At 37.9% G+C, this 14,629-nt stretch overlaps 1 protein-coding gene and 1 long non-coding RNA gene across 2 annotated transcripts; one reads left to right on the top strand and one right to left on the bottom strand.

The window, feature by feature from the left end:
• The first annotated feature begins 516 nt into the window (after positions 1–516).
• LOC145233333 (uncharacterized) lies at positions 517–3,022 on the top strand. The gene is made up of 2 exons (XR_013861065.1): positions 517–1,830; positions 1,932–3,022. It is a non-coding gene; the product is annotated as an uncharacterized LOC145233333 (long non-coding RNA).
• Positions 3,023–4,416: 1,394 nt separating this feature from the next.
• On the bottom strand, positions 4,417–9,813 carry LOC145234453 (gap junction alpha-4 protein-like). The gene is made up of 9 exons (XM_080099182.1): positions 9,654–9,813; positions 9,276–9,366; positions 8,981–9,093; positions 8,767–8,904; positions 8,387–8,491; positions 7,022–7,129; positions 6,247–6,432; positions 5,373–5,497; positions 4,417–4,525 (listed from the first exon to the last, which is right to left on the bottom strand). The coding sequence occupies exons 1-9, from the start codon at positions 9,684–9,686 to the stop codon at positions 4,417–4,419; spliced, it is 1,008 nt and encodes a 335-aa protein (XP_079955308.1). The 5' UTR covers positions 9,687–9,813.
• Positions 9,814–14,629: the final 4,816 nt, after the last annotated feature.

Below are 14,629 nucleotides of genomic sequence, written 5' to 3'. Positions count from 1 at the left end.
GGCGTCAGTTTGTGCCTCTAAATAAGTTTAAATCAAAGTAGAATTGAGAATCGACTGTCTCCTTTGCTAAACAATGGCCTTTATTGAATGGCAACTATCAAAAATGCAATTGTTCGCGCACAATCGTAATGTTTTTGTCCTGTTTGCGATGTCATATGCTGTCTTTGGATGATTGTTATGCGCAATTTTGCATAACTAGCTAAAATCCTGCAATCAACTTTCGTTTTTATAAATTACACATTTAGGCTTAAGGACCGCGAGCCCTCGAAATAATGGCAAAGGGACCGTTTTGAAAAAATATGAAAAAGTTTGGGAACCACTGGTCTATAGCTTTCTTCGAATTTGCGATTTTTGTCGTAAATACCGTTTTTGTACGGTAGGCTACATCTAAAGTTTAGATTTTTAGATTCTAGATCAGTGCTCTTCAACCTTTTTTCCTGTTGTATACCTTTTACAATTTTCAAGCAACTTTGTATACCCTATACATAGCAAAAAAATTAAATTATGCACAGATAGTAAAACAGTCAACTAATAGTTACTTGGCTGTTCACGTGAATTATTGTGATACTAAGTCAGGGGTACATAACCTGTGGCTGAAACATGTAAACTTAAATGCATGTACTGGCGCCCGTACATATTGTGATTGCAAAACTAGTTTGATGGTCTGGAAAAATACTAACAGCCCAAAAGCCGCATGCTTACGTTAAGACGTTTTGTAAGCCTATTATGGGTAAACAATGCAAAAACGGGCATCATTGGCGTCACAATTTAGATGGCGACGTCATAAACAGTAAAGTTTGATCCTTAGACTGTTCAGCATAATCTAGATTCTAGATTCTACGGAACAACTTAGAAATTAAATTGGCTATCAGGCACTATTAAAAAGAATGTACGATGCGGCCGTTACAGCGAAAAGGTTGTGCACCCATGTGATATGTGCTTATTGCTTCATAATTTCCATTATTATTGACGCAACAATCCCAAACTGACGCAATAATTTTTACAACAAGCAGGTCAGTCTCACATAGGTCACGATGCTCATAAAAACACAATAGTGACCTTTAGTAACACTGACCTCAGCTGTATTCCCTCCGTATACCTTTCTTCGGTCGTATACCCTAATTTTGATGCGGTATACACTTGGGTATACAGTATACCCGGTTGAAGAGCACTGTTCTAGATTACCACAGTACGAATACGTCGCATAATACGAGTAATTAAAAAGGCAACCTGCACGGTTTGCTGTGCAGACATGTAAGGAAAGGTGGAGCTACTAACACAGGCACCACACCACAGATTTGCTAATTTCCGTTAGGTGGCGCAACGGAAATATTTTAAATTCAGTTTGTGTAAAAATTGGGCAGGAACTTGGCCGAATGGTCTGGCGCGCCTGACCCACATACAGACATACAAAAAAACCTTGATCGGGATTCGTCCCCGGGAGGGTCCTGGGTACGAACCCGGTGAAGAAAAAAAAAATGCTGAGGTTCCTAGGTTCGAACCTGACCAACATTATACTCTCGACGACCATTGTCACTATTCACACCAGCGAAATTTGTGTGGCTGTAAACATATACTTCAGTGGTCTAGGCTGGCTCTGGTGTGTGATTTACTTTACACTTCAGCCGATTGTTTTCATCCTGCCCAATCTGCTTCTGTTCGTGGCGATTTGGTTGCGCCAAGCTTCTCTTAACCAGGACATCACATTTAAGAAACCTTGGGTGATGAAAACGATAACTGTTATCAGATATGCGTCCCTTACATTTGTTACAGTCAGTCAGCTACTCATAACAGGGACTTCATTAACAAGGGAGCACGATGTTTCAAATGGTACATGTCAGTACGTGGACAAGGATTGGCGTATTTTGATGTTTTTTTTTCTGGGGTAACATACAATCTGTGTAAGTTGTTGATCTTGGCTCTTTGCATAGCTCCCCTTACTAGACGAATCGAGGATCCGAAAGTAAGAAGGACTGTTATCCGAATCAGTGTGTGTACAGCCATGGTAATTTTCTCCCGAATCATTTCACTTCCCCTCTTTACTATTGATGCAGCTCAACTCAACAACTGGGCATCGTTATCATTTCAAACTCTCATTTACAACGGCATGCAACTATTTAGTGTCTTCTGCCTGATCTAGTCATTTTGCGATTATCGCAAACGTCTCTTACCGTGTCGAAGCGCATTTTTAAAGGTCGCGCCGATAAAAAAAGATAGATCCAAGTACAGCAATTCCACTCCAAAATCTAGCAACTTCACCTGCTCCAAGTGAAAATTGATTCTGGTCAAAGCAGTTGAACAGGTTAATGTCTATCAGTCTGTGAATGACAAATCTAAAGCCCTTTATCGTTGCATGATAGTTTTGAGCTGTGTTTTTGTGCATATCGTACATACTTTTTTACCTTCTTGGCCGATCGTTTCGTTATAATTTTCAAAAAGTTTTTTCTTAAATTTGCCTAAAGGGCAGTAATACAAGTAAATACTTGGGCAAAACTGGAAAGCAATATTTATTGCTGATTTGCTTCAAAATATAGTTTGACGCAGAAAAACACCATTGAATGGTGATTATAGCTTCCAAATTAGTGTTGAACAATAAACCATGTCGCTTTGTACATCTATTTGGGCCGTATTTTCTTATTTTCATTACATACGAAATAATTTTAAAAATAAGCGATGCAATTTGTACATATTTTTTTGCGTTATAGCACAATAGTTGTGTTACGTTTTGGTTTTCAATAAAGATAAATAAATCTTAGCAGTGATACAATTAAGTAAGTGTTTACTTAAGCAATAAATTTAATGCTGACGCAATCTGCCGATAATATGTTTGGCTAGCAGTTTTTTTATTCATCTTTTATTTTTATTGTACTACTTTTTTCTTGCTTTTCATCATTTTATTTTTGTCATTAATATCTAAGTTATTCAATAGATTAGTTATTATTTTCTTTCAAATTAATTGCCTGGATAACTTAATATTAGTTCAAAGTCTACTAATAGCATGAATATGTACTTTGTGTGTGTGCTCTTTCTTCCGGCGCTTAAAACTATCCGGCAGGTTTTCTTTCGGTGGTTTCTTTTCCTGTCGAACCCCGCCCTCTTTCCCTAACACGGGTGGTTAGTTGCATATTGCTCTCCTACTGCATCATTGTGTCCCATAAGAGTCCCAGTCACATCAAAAGTAATAATTCGGACTGTGGAAAGCATTGGCTGATAGAAGTAGTGCCTTTTGTGTAAAATAAACTAGAGGTCACTAAAATCCCCTATTTTGGCAGTAAAACACATGCCAACATACAAATGTGCTCTTTTCTAAAGTCAAAAAGAGATTAAAAAATATCCGAAAACTGTTGTCAACTAAATATAAAGTCTTGGTGCTAAATACAAGTTACTTAGCTTGAAACACAAAACCTAGTTTGAAATGTGAATGCCAAATTCCCACTTGACGAATATCTCATCCATTTCAAAATCTGCTTTGTCATTTTATTAAACTATATATTTTGTACACTTCTGAAATCACCTTCAAAAAGAGTGCACTAAATCGCACATGATTCTTTACACTTGTTTAGCCACGACCTCAGAGGTCATTAATGGCACAGAGGTCAGTACTGCGATTTAGGAACTTATTGAATGTCAAACAAAAACAACTATTTACATGGCGTGTCAAAATTGAGTGTATTTTATCTTCCTTGTATTACTGCTTGATTGTTTGGCCTCCATAAACGGTTATATATAGCTTTTGTTGGATGCTGTGTCAGATATTTGTCCCTCGTCGTTCAGCCGAACGTGCTTTTTATCTGAGAAAAGCAACAGTTTGATTGTGAATTGACTTGGGCTAAAGTAGATTAGATATAACTGGCTTTAAAAACTGAAACAAGTAGGTTTTCGTTAAGGCTGCTAATTTCACCACAAAAATCATTTTTAAATGAAAATCTGGCGCATGAGTTTCTGATGTAAGTTAACTCTTGACCAGGGCATCTCATCCTCGACTGAATCGCCCACAAGTGCCCTATTTTTTACCAATAATGGATTTTTACCCCTTTGCATGATCTGCCCACATTCTTTTACAAACGAGATGGTGCGCTGCGGACTTTTCTAAGCTACTTTTATCATTTAAATCATAGAACTAACGGAGTTTGCCACAATAATATGCCAATCGATGCAATTTGTTCCAGACCCTAACCAATCAGAACCACTGTATGTGCATTTTTCCACATTTTTGGGGGTGGTGCTGTTTGAACCACATATCAACGGTAATATTACGCTCAAAATGTGTATTTAAGTTCAATCAATAATGTTATTGTACAAACCCCCTACCCAAACCTTAATAGCCCCACCTTTCTAAATTCGTTTCATTATTAGAAGTGCTTTTTAAAGAAGACCGTGTACTGCTGCTCAAGTTGAAAAAGTCCTGTTGTAAACTTACTTACGGTCTGTCATCTTAATTGGCACGTACAGTTTGGAGCAGTCAGCCATTGCGTAAGGTTCAGAAGGGTAAAAAGGTTCCACTTTTGGATAATTCGTGTTTCTTCTGTGACAAACAAGCAACATAAAAAGAACTGCAGTTCCCCTTGAACGGTGCCTAACTTATATAATTATCATGGATGAATTTAGTGTGTAAACACCCACAAGCGGTCAGGGCGGTGACTTGGTTATTTTTTTGACTTGAAAAATAATGTTTTGTGCGCCTATATCAGTAAAGCAGTTTTTCTCTTACCCTAAATTCATTTATTCCATTATAAGCACTGTGTAGTTCACAAAGTGATACCATGCAACCGACGGCTTTTTCGGTAGGCCTGCATAAGTCTATCGGCGTTTTTAAGGCTATGTCGTTTTAGAAAGGGGAAATGTCCTAATCGAATTATATAACGTCAGTCAACAACGAATTTGGGAAACTCCCCAACAAGTGTTGGACACTCTCTATTTTTCTAGATCCTCCATATATATACGATTATATAAATACATAGACTTTAGACTTGGAAGCCCCAATAATAAAGGACCCTGACTGTATTCAAGTTACCTCCCTTTAGTCCAGTGGTTCTCAAACTGGGGTCCGCGGTCCTTTAGGTCTGTGAGGCAATTTTGGGGGGAAGGCGAAAAGGCTGGGGTACTTTTATAACCTTCTTTGGCGTCGGTTTGTGACACTGAATCAGTTAAAATCAAAGTATAATTAAGAATCGACTCCATTCTTTGGATCATTGTTATGGGCAATTTTGTAAAACTAGCTAAATTCCCACAATCAACTTTCGTATTTCTGAAATACACATTTAGGCTTAAGGACCGCGAGCCCTTGAAATAATAGCAAAGGGACCGTTTCGATAAAAATATGAAAAAGTTTGAGAACCATTGCTTTAGTCCGATATTAACTATAAACTTACGCTTTAGGTTTTGGTTTTAGACCTCTCCAGGCCGGACGAAATGTGAGAACAATCAGTTCAATGGCGGAGACAAGAAAACAGATAACACTGAGGATGTTCATGTATCGAAACAACAGAGTTTTCTCCTGAATAGAAGTGTGGATGTAAGGGTGCTGATTTCATACACATGTTGGGCGACGCTCACAATTATTCATTTTGTTTAAATAGCTGTTATCTATACCAGGTATTCCAAAACTCGCAAGTTTATCGGAAAATCTACTAACACAGGAACTCACAGACAGGCCTGCTAGTTTCCAAAAGGTGGCGCAACGGAGCATATGCTTTTACAATGGCAATCGCTCAGCAATATGCTGAGCCGGCAATTATTGTCAAAACAAAAGCCAAAGCTCCGTTGCGCCACCTTTTGAAAATTAGCAGGCCTGTCTGTGAGTTCCTGTCTTAGCAGCTCTACCGAGCTCTTCCATTTTAACAATATTTTTCGCGACCCCGTTATTATTAATTCGTCAGTGTCACTGAAACGCTTAGTATCTGCTTGTATTTGTAAGCTTTCGCGATTTGCCAAGCATAAGATTGCATGCTGCTCTGATTTTGACTTTTGTGTGCGAAAAGTTAAAAAAATACCATTTATACAAATGACTTAAGTGTTTAAATTATTGTACCCGAGTCTTCGAAAGGTTTATTGCAACCCGCCATTTGGGAAGCCCTGTTCAGGTTTAAAAAAGGTAACAAGTAAAACGTTTTTGCAGCAGAATGATTTTGTACTGTGGTCACACTGGCAACAAATAGAGTTAACCACTTTGAAATTATAACCAAACCTGACTAATAAAGAACATAACTACCATTACGTTAAGTTTAAAAATCCAACTCAACTTACGGAAGGCCTTGACACAAAACATGGAATGTAACTTTTTCCTTCGTCATGAAAATGCGCGAGACAGTTTGCCCAAATTTCGTCTCCCTCATCTCCTTTGCAGTGGTAAAATTTGTTGACTTTAAACCACATAAACTGGACGAATGTATTTTGGGTACTGCACGTTCCGCTTATCTTGCAAATCGGGTCCTGTTAGATTTGTAAGCATTATGGAGTAATTTTAGTTTGGTTAAGTTTCCTACGGATGATGAAAGCAAATATAGCAACACAAATGCACTAAAAGAATCACCAAGTTTTTTTTTAAATTTTTACGGGATTCGAACCCAGGACACTCCCGAGGACAAGGGTTTTTTATGTCTGTGTATGGGTCAGGCGTGCTAAACCACTCGTTTAAGTTTGGAAAAAGCTTCGCTTCAGGATATGTAGAACACAGTTGGTGGACTAAGTTCAAACGCACGTAAAATTTATTAACACAATAACGCACGTTTGGCCAAAATTGTGCTAAATGCCGATGAGTGCCGAAAAGAATCATCTGCGCATGTTTAAAAGAATACTACTACAAAAAAGTAGGTAAGGCTAAAAAAGAAGGTATGTAGGGCGCATTGTGGGTAAACACGACTGGGTTGACCGTTGAAGACCATAGAGAAGTTGCAATACACTACAAGAGCTAACCAATCGTGTTAGATAAAGTGGTTGGTGTTCTAAATTAAAACTTATCTTCTATGATATCATGTTTATGTCAAATGGTGTTGTCAAAGGCAAAACCAGTTCCAATCACCTCGACAAAGAACAGCTGGTAGCCGATAAACATAAACAGTGCTTCGATTCCCATTCTTAGAAGTAGCGAACAGTAGAATGCAAGGTAAACTTTGTTGGTTGTCGGTACCTGAGAAATAATATGTCATGTTGTATGTAATATCTAACGGTTGCAAGTCAAGTGACCACATCGTCGGTAAAACGGCGTCTTGGTGTTTATATAAACATTTTTTCTGTAATTTATGTTTTCATGTTAAATGCGGTTTTCCCTTTAAAGATGGTCAGCAGAGATATTAAAAATGGCAAAACCTAAAATTCAGCACAAAATTTTCGTTTCATATACGTCCAAACCCACCTAATGTATCCAGTTGTATTTATAAAACCATGTCGGGGTCAGGGCTGTATTTCGGCGGTGGATCTAAAATATACAGGATCGCTTGGTGCACATTTACATTGCTTGGTATACATCTATGTCGTTTGGTGCACCTTTATAATGCTAGGTGCACCTTTCCCAAGGGATATAAATATGCACCAAGCGATATAAAGGTCCACCAAGCGATATAAAGGGTCGCCAAGTGTTATATCAGGGGTCCTTTTTTCACTGCAGGCCGGATAAGTTTAAAAATAATTCGCGCGGGCCGCATAGTTTACATTGCCCGCGAAGCGATTTTTCTAGTTGCGCCAAGATGTAATTATTTTTCGTTATATCCCGCTGCGCTTGTGCATTTCGCTTGTTGTGCTCGCAATATCATTCATAGCTCTGAAGAAGCCCTACCGTTCTGGTGGGCGAAACGTTAGCAAAAATACAAGTTCTCGAAACAACAACTAGTATGTTGTTTAGCATTACACCAGTTGAACGACAAATTTGTTAAATATGCAACCTGGTGGACGAAACGCCTGCTTAGTATTTTCTAAGATATGGTCTTTCTACAATCCCATTTAAAATCTTTGTGTAGGTCTATAAGTGTTACGTCACAAATTGTATAGGTCGCCTCACATCTTACGAGCAATACTTGTATCGCAAGTAACAAAAGAAGGCAATTGTTTGCGCACAATCCACACTTGTAGTCTTGTCTGTGACGTAACAAACTGACTTTGGATCAATCCTGGGTGTTTTAATCCTATAAAGTTAGGTAGTGTAATTCTACATGTCGCGACAGGAAACTTTCGTGAGGAGTAGATTAATTATTGAATTTTACAAAGTTATCAATACGATTTGGTAAACCATGAAATGTGGTCGCGGGTCGTAGTTTGGTGACCCCTGTGTTATAACGATGCCTCCAACTGATCCAAGCGATCCTGTATATTTTAGATGTACCCGTAATTCGAGCTTTATTATAAAAAACTCGGGATCTCAGGGCTTGTACTTTTTTCGGACTCGGCTTACCTCAATGAGTTCATTGTTGGAATACACTTTTCGAACTTTGATATTTCCAATAGTCTGCTTCCGTTTAGTCAACTTGCGAAAGTCTTTGTCACAAACTGAGTCACCCTATCCACAGTAAAGCGAAAATTAGTTATTTGAAAAAATGAAAGAAATTCAAATATCTTAACTTTCTTTTTAAGTAAAAACAACAACAAATGAGTCAAGTTTGTTGTATTGTAAGCTACACGAGCCCACACACGTAAAGTGTGCAAATGTATTTCCATGTTCTAACACGTGTTCGTGTCAGTTAAGTGCCTTGGTTGCCTAACTTACGAAGCAGAGCATTAAAAGCGCACTTAGCATTTAAACTTTAAAGCATTTTGCGCCTGCGCCAGACTCACCGACAGTCGCAATTTCTCGATATCACCGTCTTCCATCATTCGCAGGTGGGCTTCAGTTTTTTTAAGCTTTTCAATTTCTCCATTCACATAGGTGGCATAGACGTAAAACAACACTGTCGGTGAAATAACAGCAACCATCTGTTAAGAAACCAAAGCATTTTCTACTAACATTGAAAAGCAAGTTGAAAAGCTCTGCATTATATCGCGTCGTTACCTGGAAGGACCAGAATCGCATGTGCGATATGTTGGTGAACTTGTCGTAGCAAAGATTCACACAGCCAGGAATTTTCACACTACATTTGAAGGCAGATTGTTCGTCGTCATATACTGCATGTATATACAATACTTAATTAAATATGCACTTCAAATGTTGCGCTGTTTTTCATTTCAACATGAGGCAAGCATTGTTGGATGAAATGTTATACTTTTATGTATTACTGTTATTTCAGGGCAAAACAGTTGAGCTCAAAACTAGGTATTTCATAGCTTCTTTTGCAATGTGTACAAACCTTTGGCTCCAATTGTAACGACTATAATCATCCGAAACACAAAAACCAGTACGTAATAGAGTTGGCTCCAGAAAGTTCCATACCTATAAACCTGACATTGGATAATAAATTACATGCGGGTAATATTGTTACATGGTAATATAATAATATGAGGTAGTACTTGGTCACTAAAAATGCTTGTCACTAAAAATGTCATGACTTTGTGTACTATTTTATTACCTCAAAAATATATACATGTCCAAAACAATTGTACGTGCAAACTTGCACATGTAGTACCACACATATTGAGAAAATATGGTTTCACCGCCATTAAAAACAAAACTGCTCTATAGGATGTAATATTGTTGACATCGCACAAAACAAATGTCTGCAACTTACCTGTGATGATATCTTTTCTAGTGAGTTCCACATGCTATATAACAGCTGCAAGTCGCCAAAAATGTAATAAATATCCACTTCTTTACAGAAACAGTACTCAAAGGACAGCAGTACAAAACGGCGACAAAGACCTTTGTTTTCGAACTAAATGATGGCCTTGTTACGTAACAGGGCCTGTGTGGTGCAATTTCTCACGGCAACTTAGATAAAAAGGTGCACGCGTAAGCAATATAGGTCGGTTTGAAAGGAGTTAATTCTGTGTTGCAATGAAAATTTCTGCTTACTAATAGGTTTCACTAACTCATTATGTGCATTTATTGTGCCAATACATATTGAAAATGTTCTTGGTCCAATAGGCCTGTTATATCCACTCAAGTATGTTGTAAAATAAACATAAATGTAACATAGACAATGTGACAACCTTCTAAAACTTATCCTTATCACGAAACTTTTGGGAGAGATTGTATGCTGTGGGCAGCTCTAATGTTTTTAACCGGATTCTACTGGTTTGATTCTGGAAACTTCTGCACCAATTTGATGCCAGCACTGTAGAATTTTATTGTGGTTTGGATTGAGGCCTGGTAATTTGATACCTGATTTGCAACCGCCTAATGCATACGGGTGCTGTCGGTTGTGATCTTAAGACAGAACCGAATTATACCCAGTACATTTAGCATCATTCACAGGACGCATGACACAGCATACGATTACAAACTTCGTTTTTTTGTTCAATGTAACAATGGTAACAACAACGAATATATAAAAGTTTTACGTTTTATCACTGAATTTGCCAATTCTGCTGTAAATGCATAAAACCATAACGTATTTTCAAATATTTTGCTCATTGAAGTTGTTGGCATATTCACAACTTTTGTTCTACAATTCACATCTGGAAACCCGTCGCAAAAGAACAATAGACATAATGCAGTCAGTCGAGTCAAGAAGTTCCGTTTCTCAAATGCGGTCTATTAAAGCGATTTATGCCAAAACGTTTTGTTTCTGTGTTAGTGTCACCGATTTAGTGACTGAGCGTCTAATATTAAGGGTGGTGTCTTATCTAAGAAATTAACTTGTAAAACCAAGCAGTATTCTTCATGTAACTGTAGTATCTCCAAGAAAGATTTTTTGAGCAGCAAGGAGTTGTTTGTAGCTTTATCTTTCAGTTGTAAAATCAATTTTAAAAAGTTGCGCCCTGGATAAAGCTATAGTACAAAAATATTGCATTTCCAAGTAAGGCTTTAAGTAATGTTGAAAATATAATTTCCATTATACTTGTTTTTGCTTTAGCAGAGGCCGTACGCGAAAGGCTGCCCAGCAGGTTTAACAGCTCAATATTGTACAATCGACATGCACGTTTTGAGCAGGATATTCTATTGCATTGTATTTCTGCTTTTTGTCATGACTGTGTTACTTTACTCATCACCAGCTGCTGTTAGTAAATTTTTTAAAACACCCGTTCACAGAAGGTAAGAATAATGAATAGAAAGATGTATAGTCCATTCTTTGCTACATTTGTTTGTTTCAGAAAAACAACTTTTCCCTTAGCAAATCAGTCGGACATTTACTGCGAAAGTGAGTACAACGGTGGTACAAATTTATTGTCGCATATATAGAATGAATATTATTCAACACCGTCCTTAGGCTTTGTATTTTTACCGCGCACTTCTCCAGTCCGTTCAACCCATTGTTACAAAGGCACACTTCTTGATGGCTTCGATGTGCCACGTTTCAAACCGGAGTTAACTGTTAATTACAACTTTATGACAGTTAACTGGTGTGTTTCGTTTTGTCAGACCAAGTAAGTGTTTGTTGACAATGCCCACTTTGCGGCCTACAATGTGTTGCAAAATATTTATTACTACTGTGTTATCTGCAATCCCGCAGCACTGAACTGACTTACATTGGTGAAACTAAACTATGGCAGTTGTGTAACCAATAGCCGTAAACCAGAAAAGAAACTGTTAATTTGTTGCACGTTGCTTTCTATTTAGTTTTATGTCAGTATATGGTCCAACCTCTACAGACCATTGGGCAAAGCAATAAAGCTATACCTATGGATAACGAAGATCAACATATTTCCCCAGCAATCGCATATTTGCTGCTATCCAGCGCGGAAAAACGTGTATGTGCTGCACGGAATTCACTAACTTGGCAGTTCCGAATACCTCGAATATACGATCTGGCTGTAATTCCGCTTGTGGTGAGAATAAAGCTATGACATGTGGAGGAACATTTAAAGTAGACGTTTTCTTGAGCAAGGGGCAGCAGAGTTGCAAGCGGGCCCGAAATCTGAGCCCGAACCCGGCCCGAACCCGAAAGTATAAGCCCGAAGTCCGACCCGAACCCGAAACGTTTTTGAGAAGCCCGTTTAGGCCCGAAATTTTGATTGACAGGTCTATCCACGAAAGCCTTGCAACAAAGTATGAGAAAGAAAAAAAGAGAAAAGACAACAAACACAATGAACAATAGTAGACAATGGGGTAAACAATACGTTTTAGACCAGGGTGGGCATTCGATCAAAGCGAGAGAATTGTTACTAAAAAATGACGGAAACGGAACGTAAAGTCAGGCCCGTTTTGAGCCCGTTTTCTGACAAATACCTAAGGCCGAACCCGGCCCGAACCCGGCCCGAAAAGCCCGGCCCGACTTGCAACTCTGAGGGGCAGTGCGTTGAAGGTAAGTAGGCTATTTAAGAAAGATTTTTATCTAGGCATACTGGCATTTTGCGTAAATTTTAATTAATCGATCCTGTTTGTTAAAATAAACCTTACATGTGTAGACGTTTTTTAACACCTTGGAGTTTTTCAAAGATTTTTATCAATATTATTTGTGACATTCTAATGACAAAAATGCATTTACATTTTAAATACTTTGGTTATCATACGTAATAACTTTCATACCCACACACAAAGACAGAGCAATTCACATATTTCCGTACATGACTAGGACACGAATAGCCATACAAATGTGTCAGCTTAGTGACCTAAAAATCGTGAATGGTGCAAGTATTTACTATTTCATAAACAAATAAATCACAACATGAAGTTGCATGCAGCACCTTTTTCGGAGTCGTACGTCAACCAGAAAAGCCAAGGTTGCTTTCAACTTCCGAAAAAACACGGCCTAGTTAAATACGGAGGCATTGGTACCGTCTCAGATTGCATGTTAATTTGTGAACGCGAACGCCATCCTATCGCAGTGTTCAGAAAATCTAATAATTGCTTTTGTGGAAACATGTCTGAAAGGTAAGACCATAACCAAATAATTTAAACGTACAAAATAAAATATCAAAACAGCATGATGGTTTGATACATGGATTTCCTGAAAACCCGGCGTAGTCTATATACATACCGGGGAAAAACAGATTTAACTGGTACAAAAATTCTTTTGTAGAAAAACTATTTCACCAAAAATTGTTGTCATCATTGGTCTTCAAATACAGTTTAGAGAACATAAGTTATATACACGACAAACCTAATGCTTGAGAAAACGGTTTTTAACACGGAATCTGCACCCTTTACATACCGTTTACTGGCATATTTTGTTTTAGCATAAAAAAATTGAAAAAGAAAAAAACGGTACTATAGGATTGTTTTATTCACAGTTTTAATTTAACACACAAAGCATTGAACTGTGACAATCACTTAAACGTGGAAGTTTTCAAAACAACAGTAGAAGATCTAAGATGAGGCAACGTTGGACTTTTGCCACAAAAGTCATATCCAACGACTGCTTTGGTTTCGTATCCCGGTTCGGGTAATACATGGGCTCGTTTTATGCTGGAAAAGGCAAACGGGTATTACACAGGAAGTATGTATAGGGACCCAGCGCTCATAAATGAAGGTAAGGCCTAAGTTTATTGTCATAATCGACTATAGGAGTCTGTGTTACAGGGTAGTGAACGACGAATTTATCTTCACATTTCAAGTGTTCAAAATACCCATGAGGAGCGGCAGATGATCAGCTTCAGTGTAATCTTTAACTTTCCATTCAAATAAGGCGGAACTAAAAAAAACTGCGCTAATCGTCTGTCGCTCTTCTTAAAAATATTGCATGTAAGGTATAAGTTTAAGATGCCAACAAACTTTGGAAGGGTGATTTTTAACTTTGCTTTCGCGAAATAAGTTTATGTTTTAACTGCAATATTCTGTTTTTCATTCATCACCATCGTAAACAACAGCAACCTTTAATTTCTTGACTTTTGGGTCCTTTACAGGTTTAACGGCAACTCATCCTTATTAGATGTTTACAAATCTGCTGTAGTCATAGTTCGCAACCCGTACCGAGCATTTATTTCTCATATTAACTTAATTTACGGCGAAACCGAGGAACCGCATACTGCGACAGCATCGGAGGGAGTCCCGGCCAAGAGTGAGTTTCATTGTTTCTAAGTAGGCAGTTTAATTTATAAAGATTAATTGTGCATATTTTACCCATTCTTGCCGAAACTGCATACATTCTGTTACCGTTTTCTATAAATTGTCCTGGTTTTTATTTAAACCAACGTTTTTCGTATTTGATGCTACTTTGAAGGAGCAGATTTAAGTTGTATCGTAACTCACGTTAAAAACTAACAAGCATACCACCACCCAAGGGAAATAAATAGGGGCACTGTGGTTTAGTTGGGGTACTGGCTAAAAAGATTAAACACCATGATCCAAATCTAAACTTTTTTTCGACCCAACGTTATTTTTAAAAACTTGGCACCACAAAGCATTCCGAAATCATGTTCTTAAATTGCATCAGGGACCGAAATTAACTTTCAACACCCCTCCGAAGCGTCTGCGTCTAACAGAGCAAATATATTTACTTCGTCAGCGTTTACCACTGAAAAGATTCAAGAGTTTCTTGATCATTGGTTACTGGATCTTACAAAAAGTGATGAAAGTGAGAAGCCTTTCCTTATTATCTACTATGAACAATTGGTAGCGGATCCGATGTCAACCATTAAACAGATAGTAGAATTTGTTCCCAAT

Source organism: Phallusia mammillata, chromosome 6, assembly GCF_965637545.1.
Source record: "Phallusia mammillata chromosome 6, kaPhaMamm4.hap1.1, whole genome shotgun sequence".
In the NCBI taxonomy this organism is placed as follows: Eukaryota; Metazoa; Chordata; class Ascidiacea; order Phlebobranchia; family Ascidiidae; genus Phallusia; species Phallusia mammillata.
The sequence above is the reverse complement of the archived record's forward strand: the minus strand, read 5'-3'. Positions and strand labels throughout refer to the sequence as shown.

Coding starts and splice junctions, on each gene's coding strand:
- LOC145234453 (XM_080099182.1), bottom strand. CDS start 9,686: ATGTGGAACTCACTAGAAAAGATATCATCACAG. Junction 5,498..6,246: donor GTTTTGTGTCAAGGCCTTCC/GTAAGTTGAGTT, acceptor ACTTCTATTCAG/GAGAAAACTCTGTTGTTTCG. Junction 4,526..5,372: donor CTAAAACCAAAACCTAAAGC/GTAAGTTTATAG, acceptor TGTTTGTCACAG/AAGAAACACGAATTATCCAA.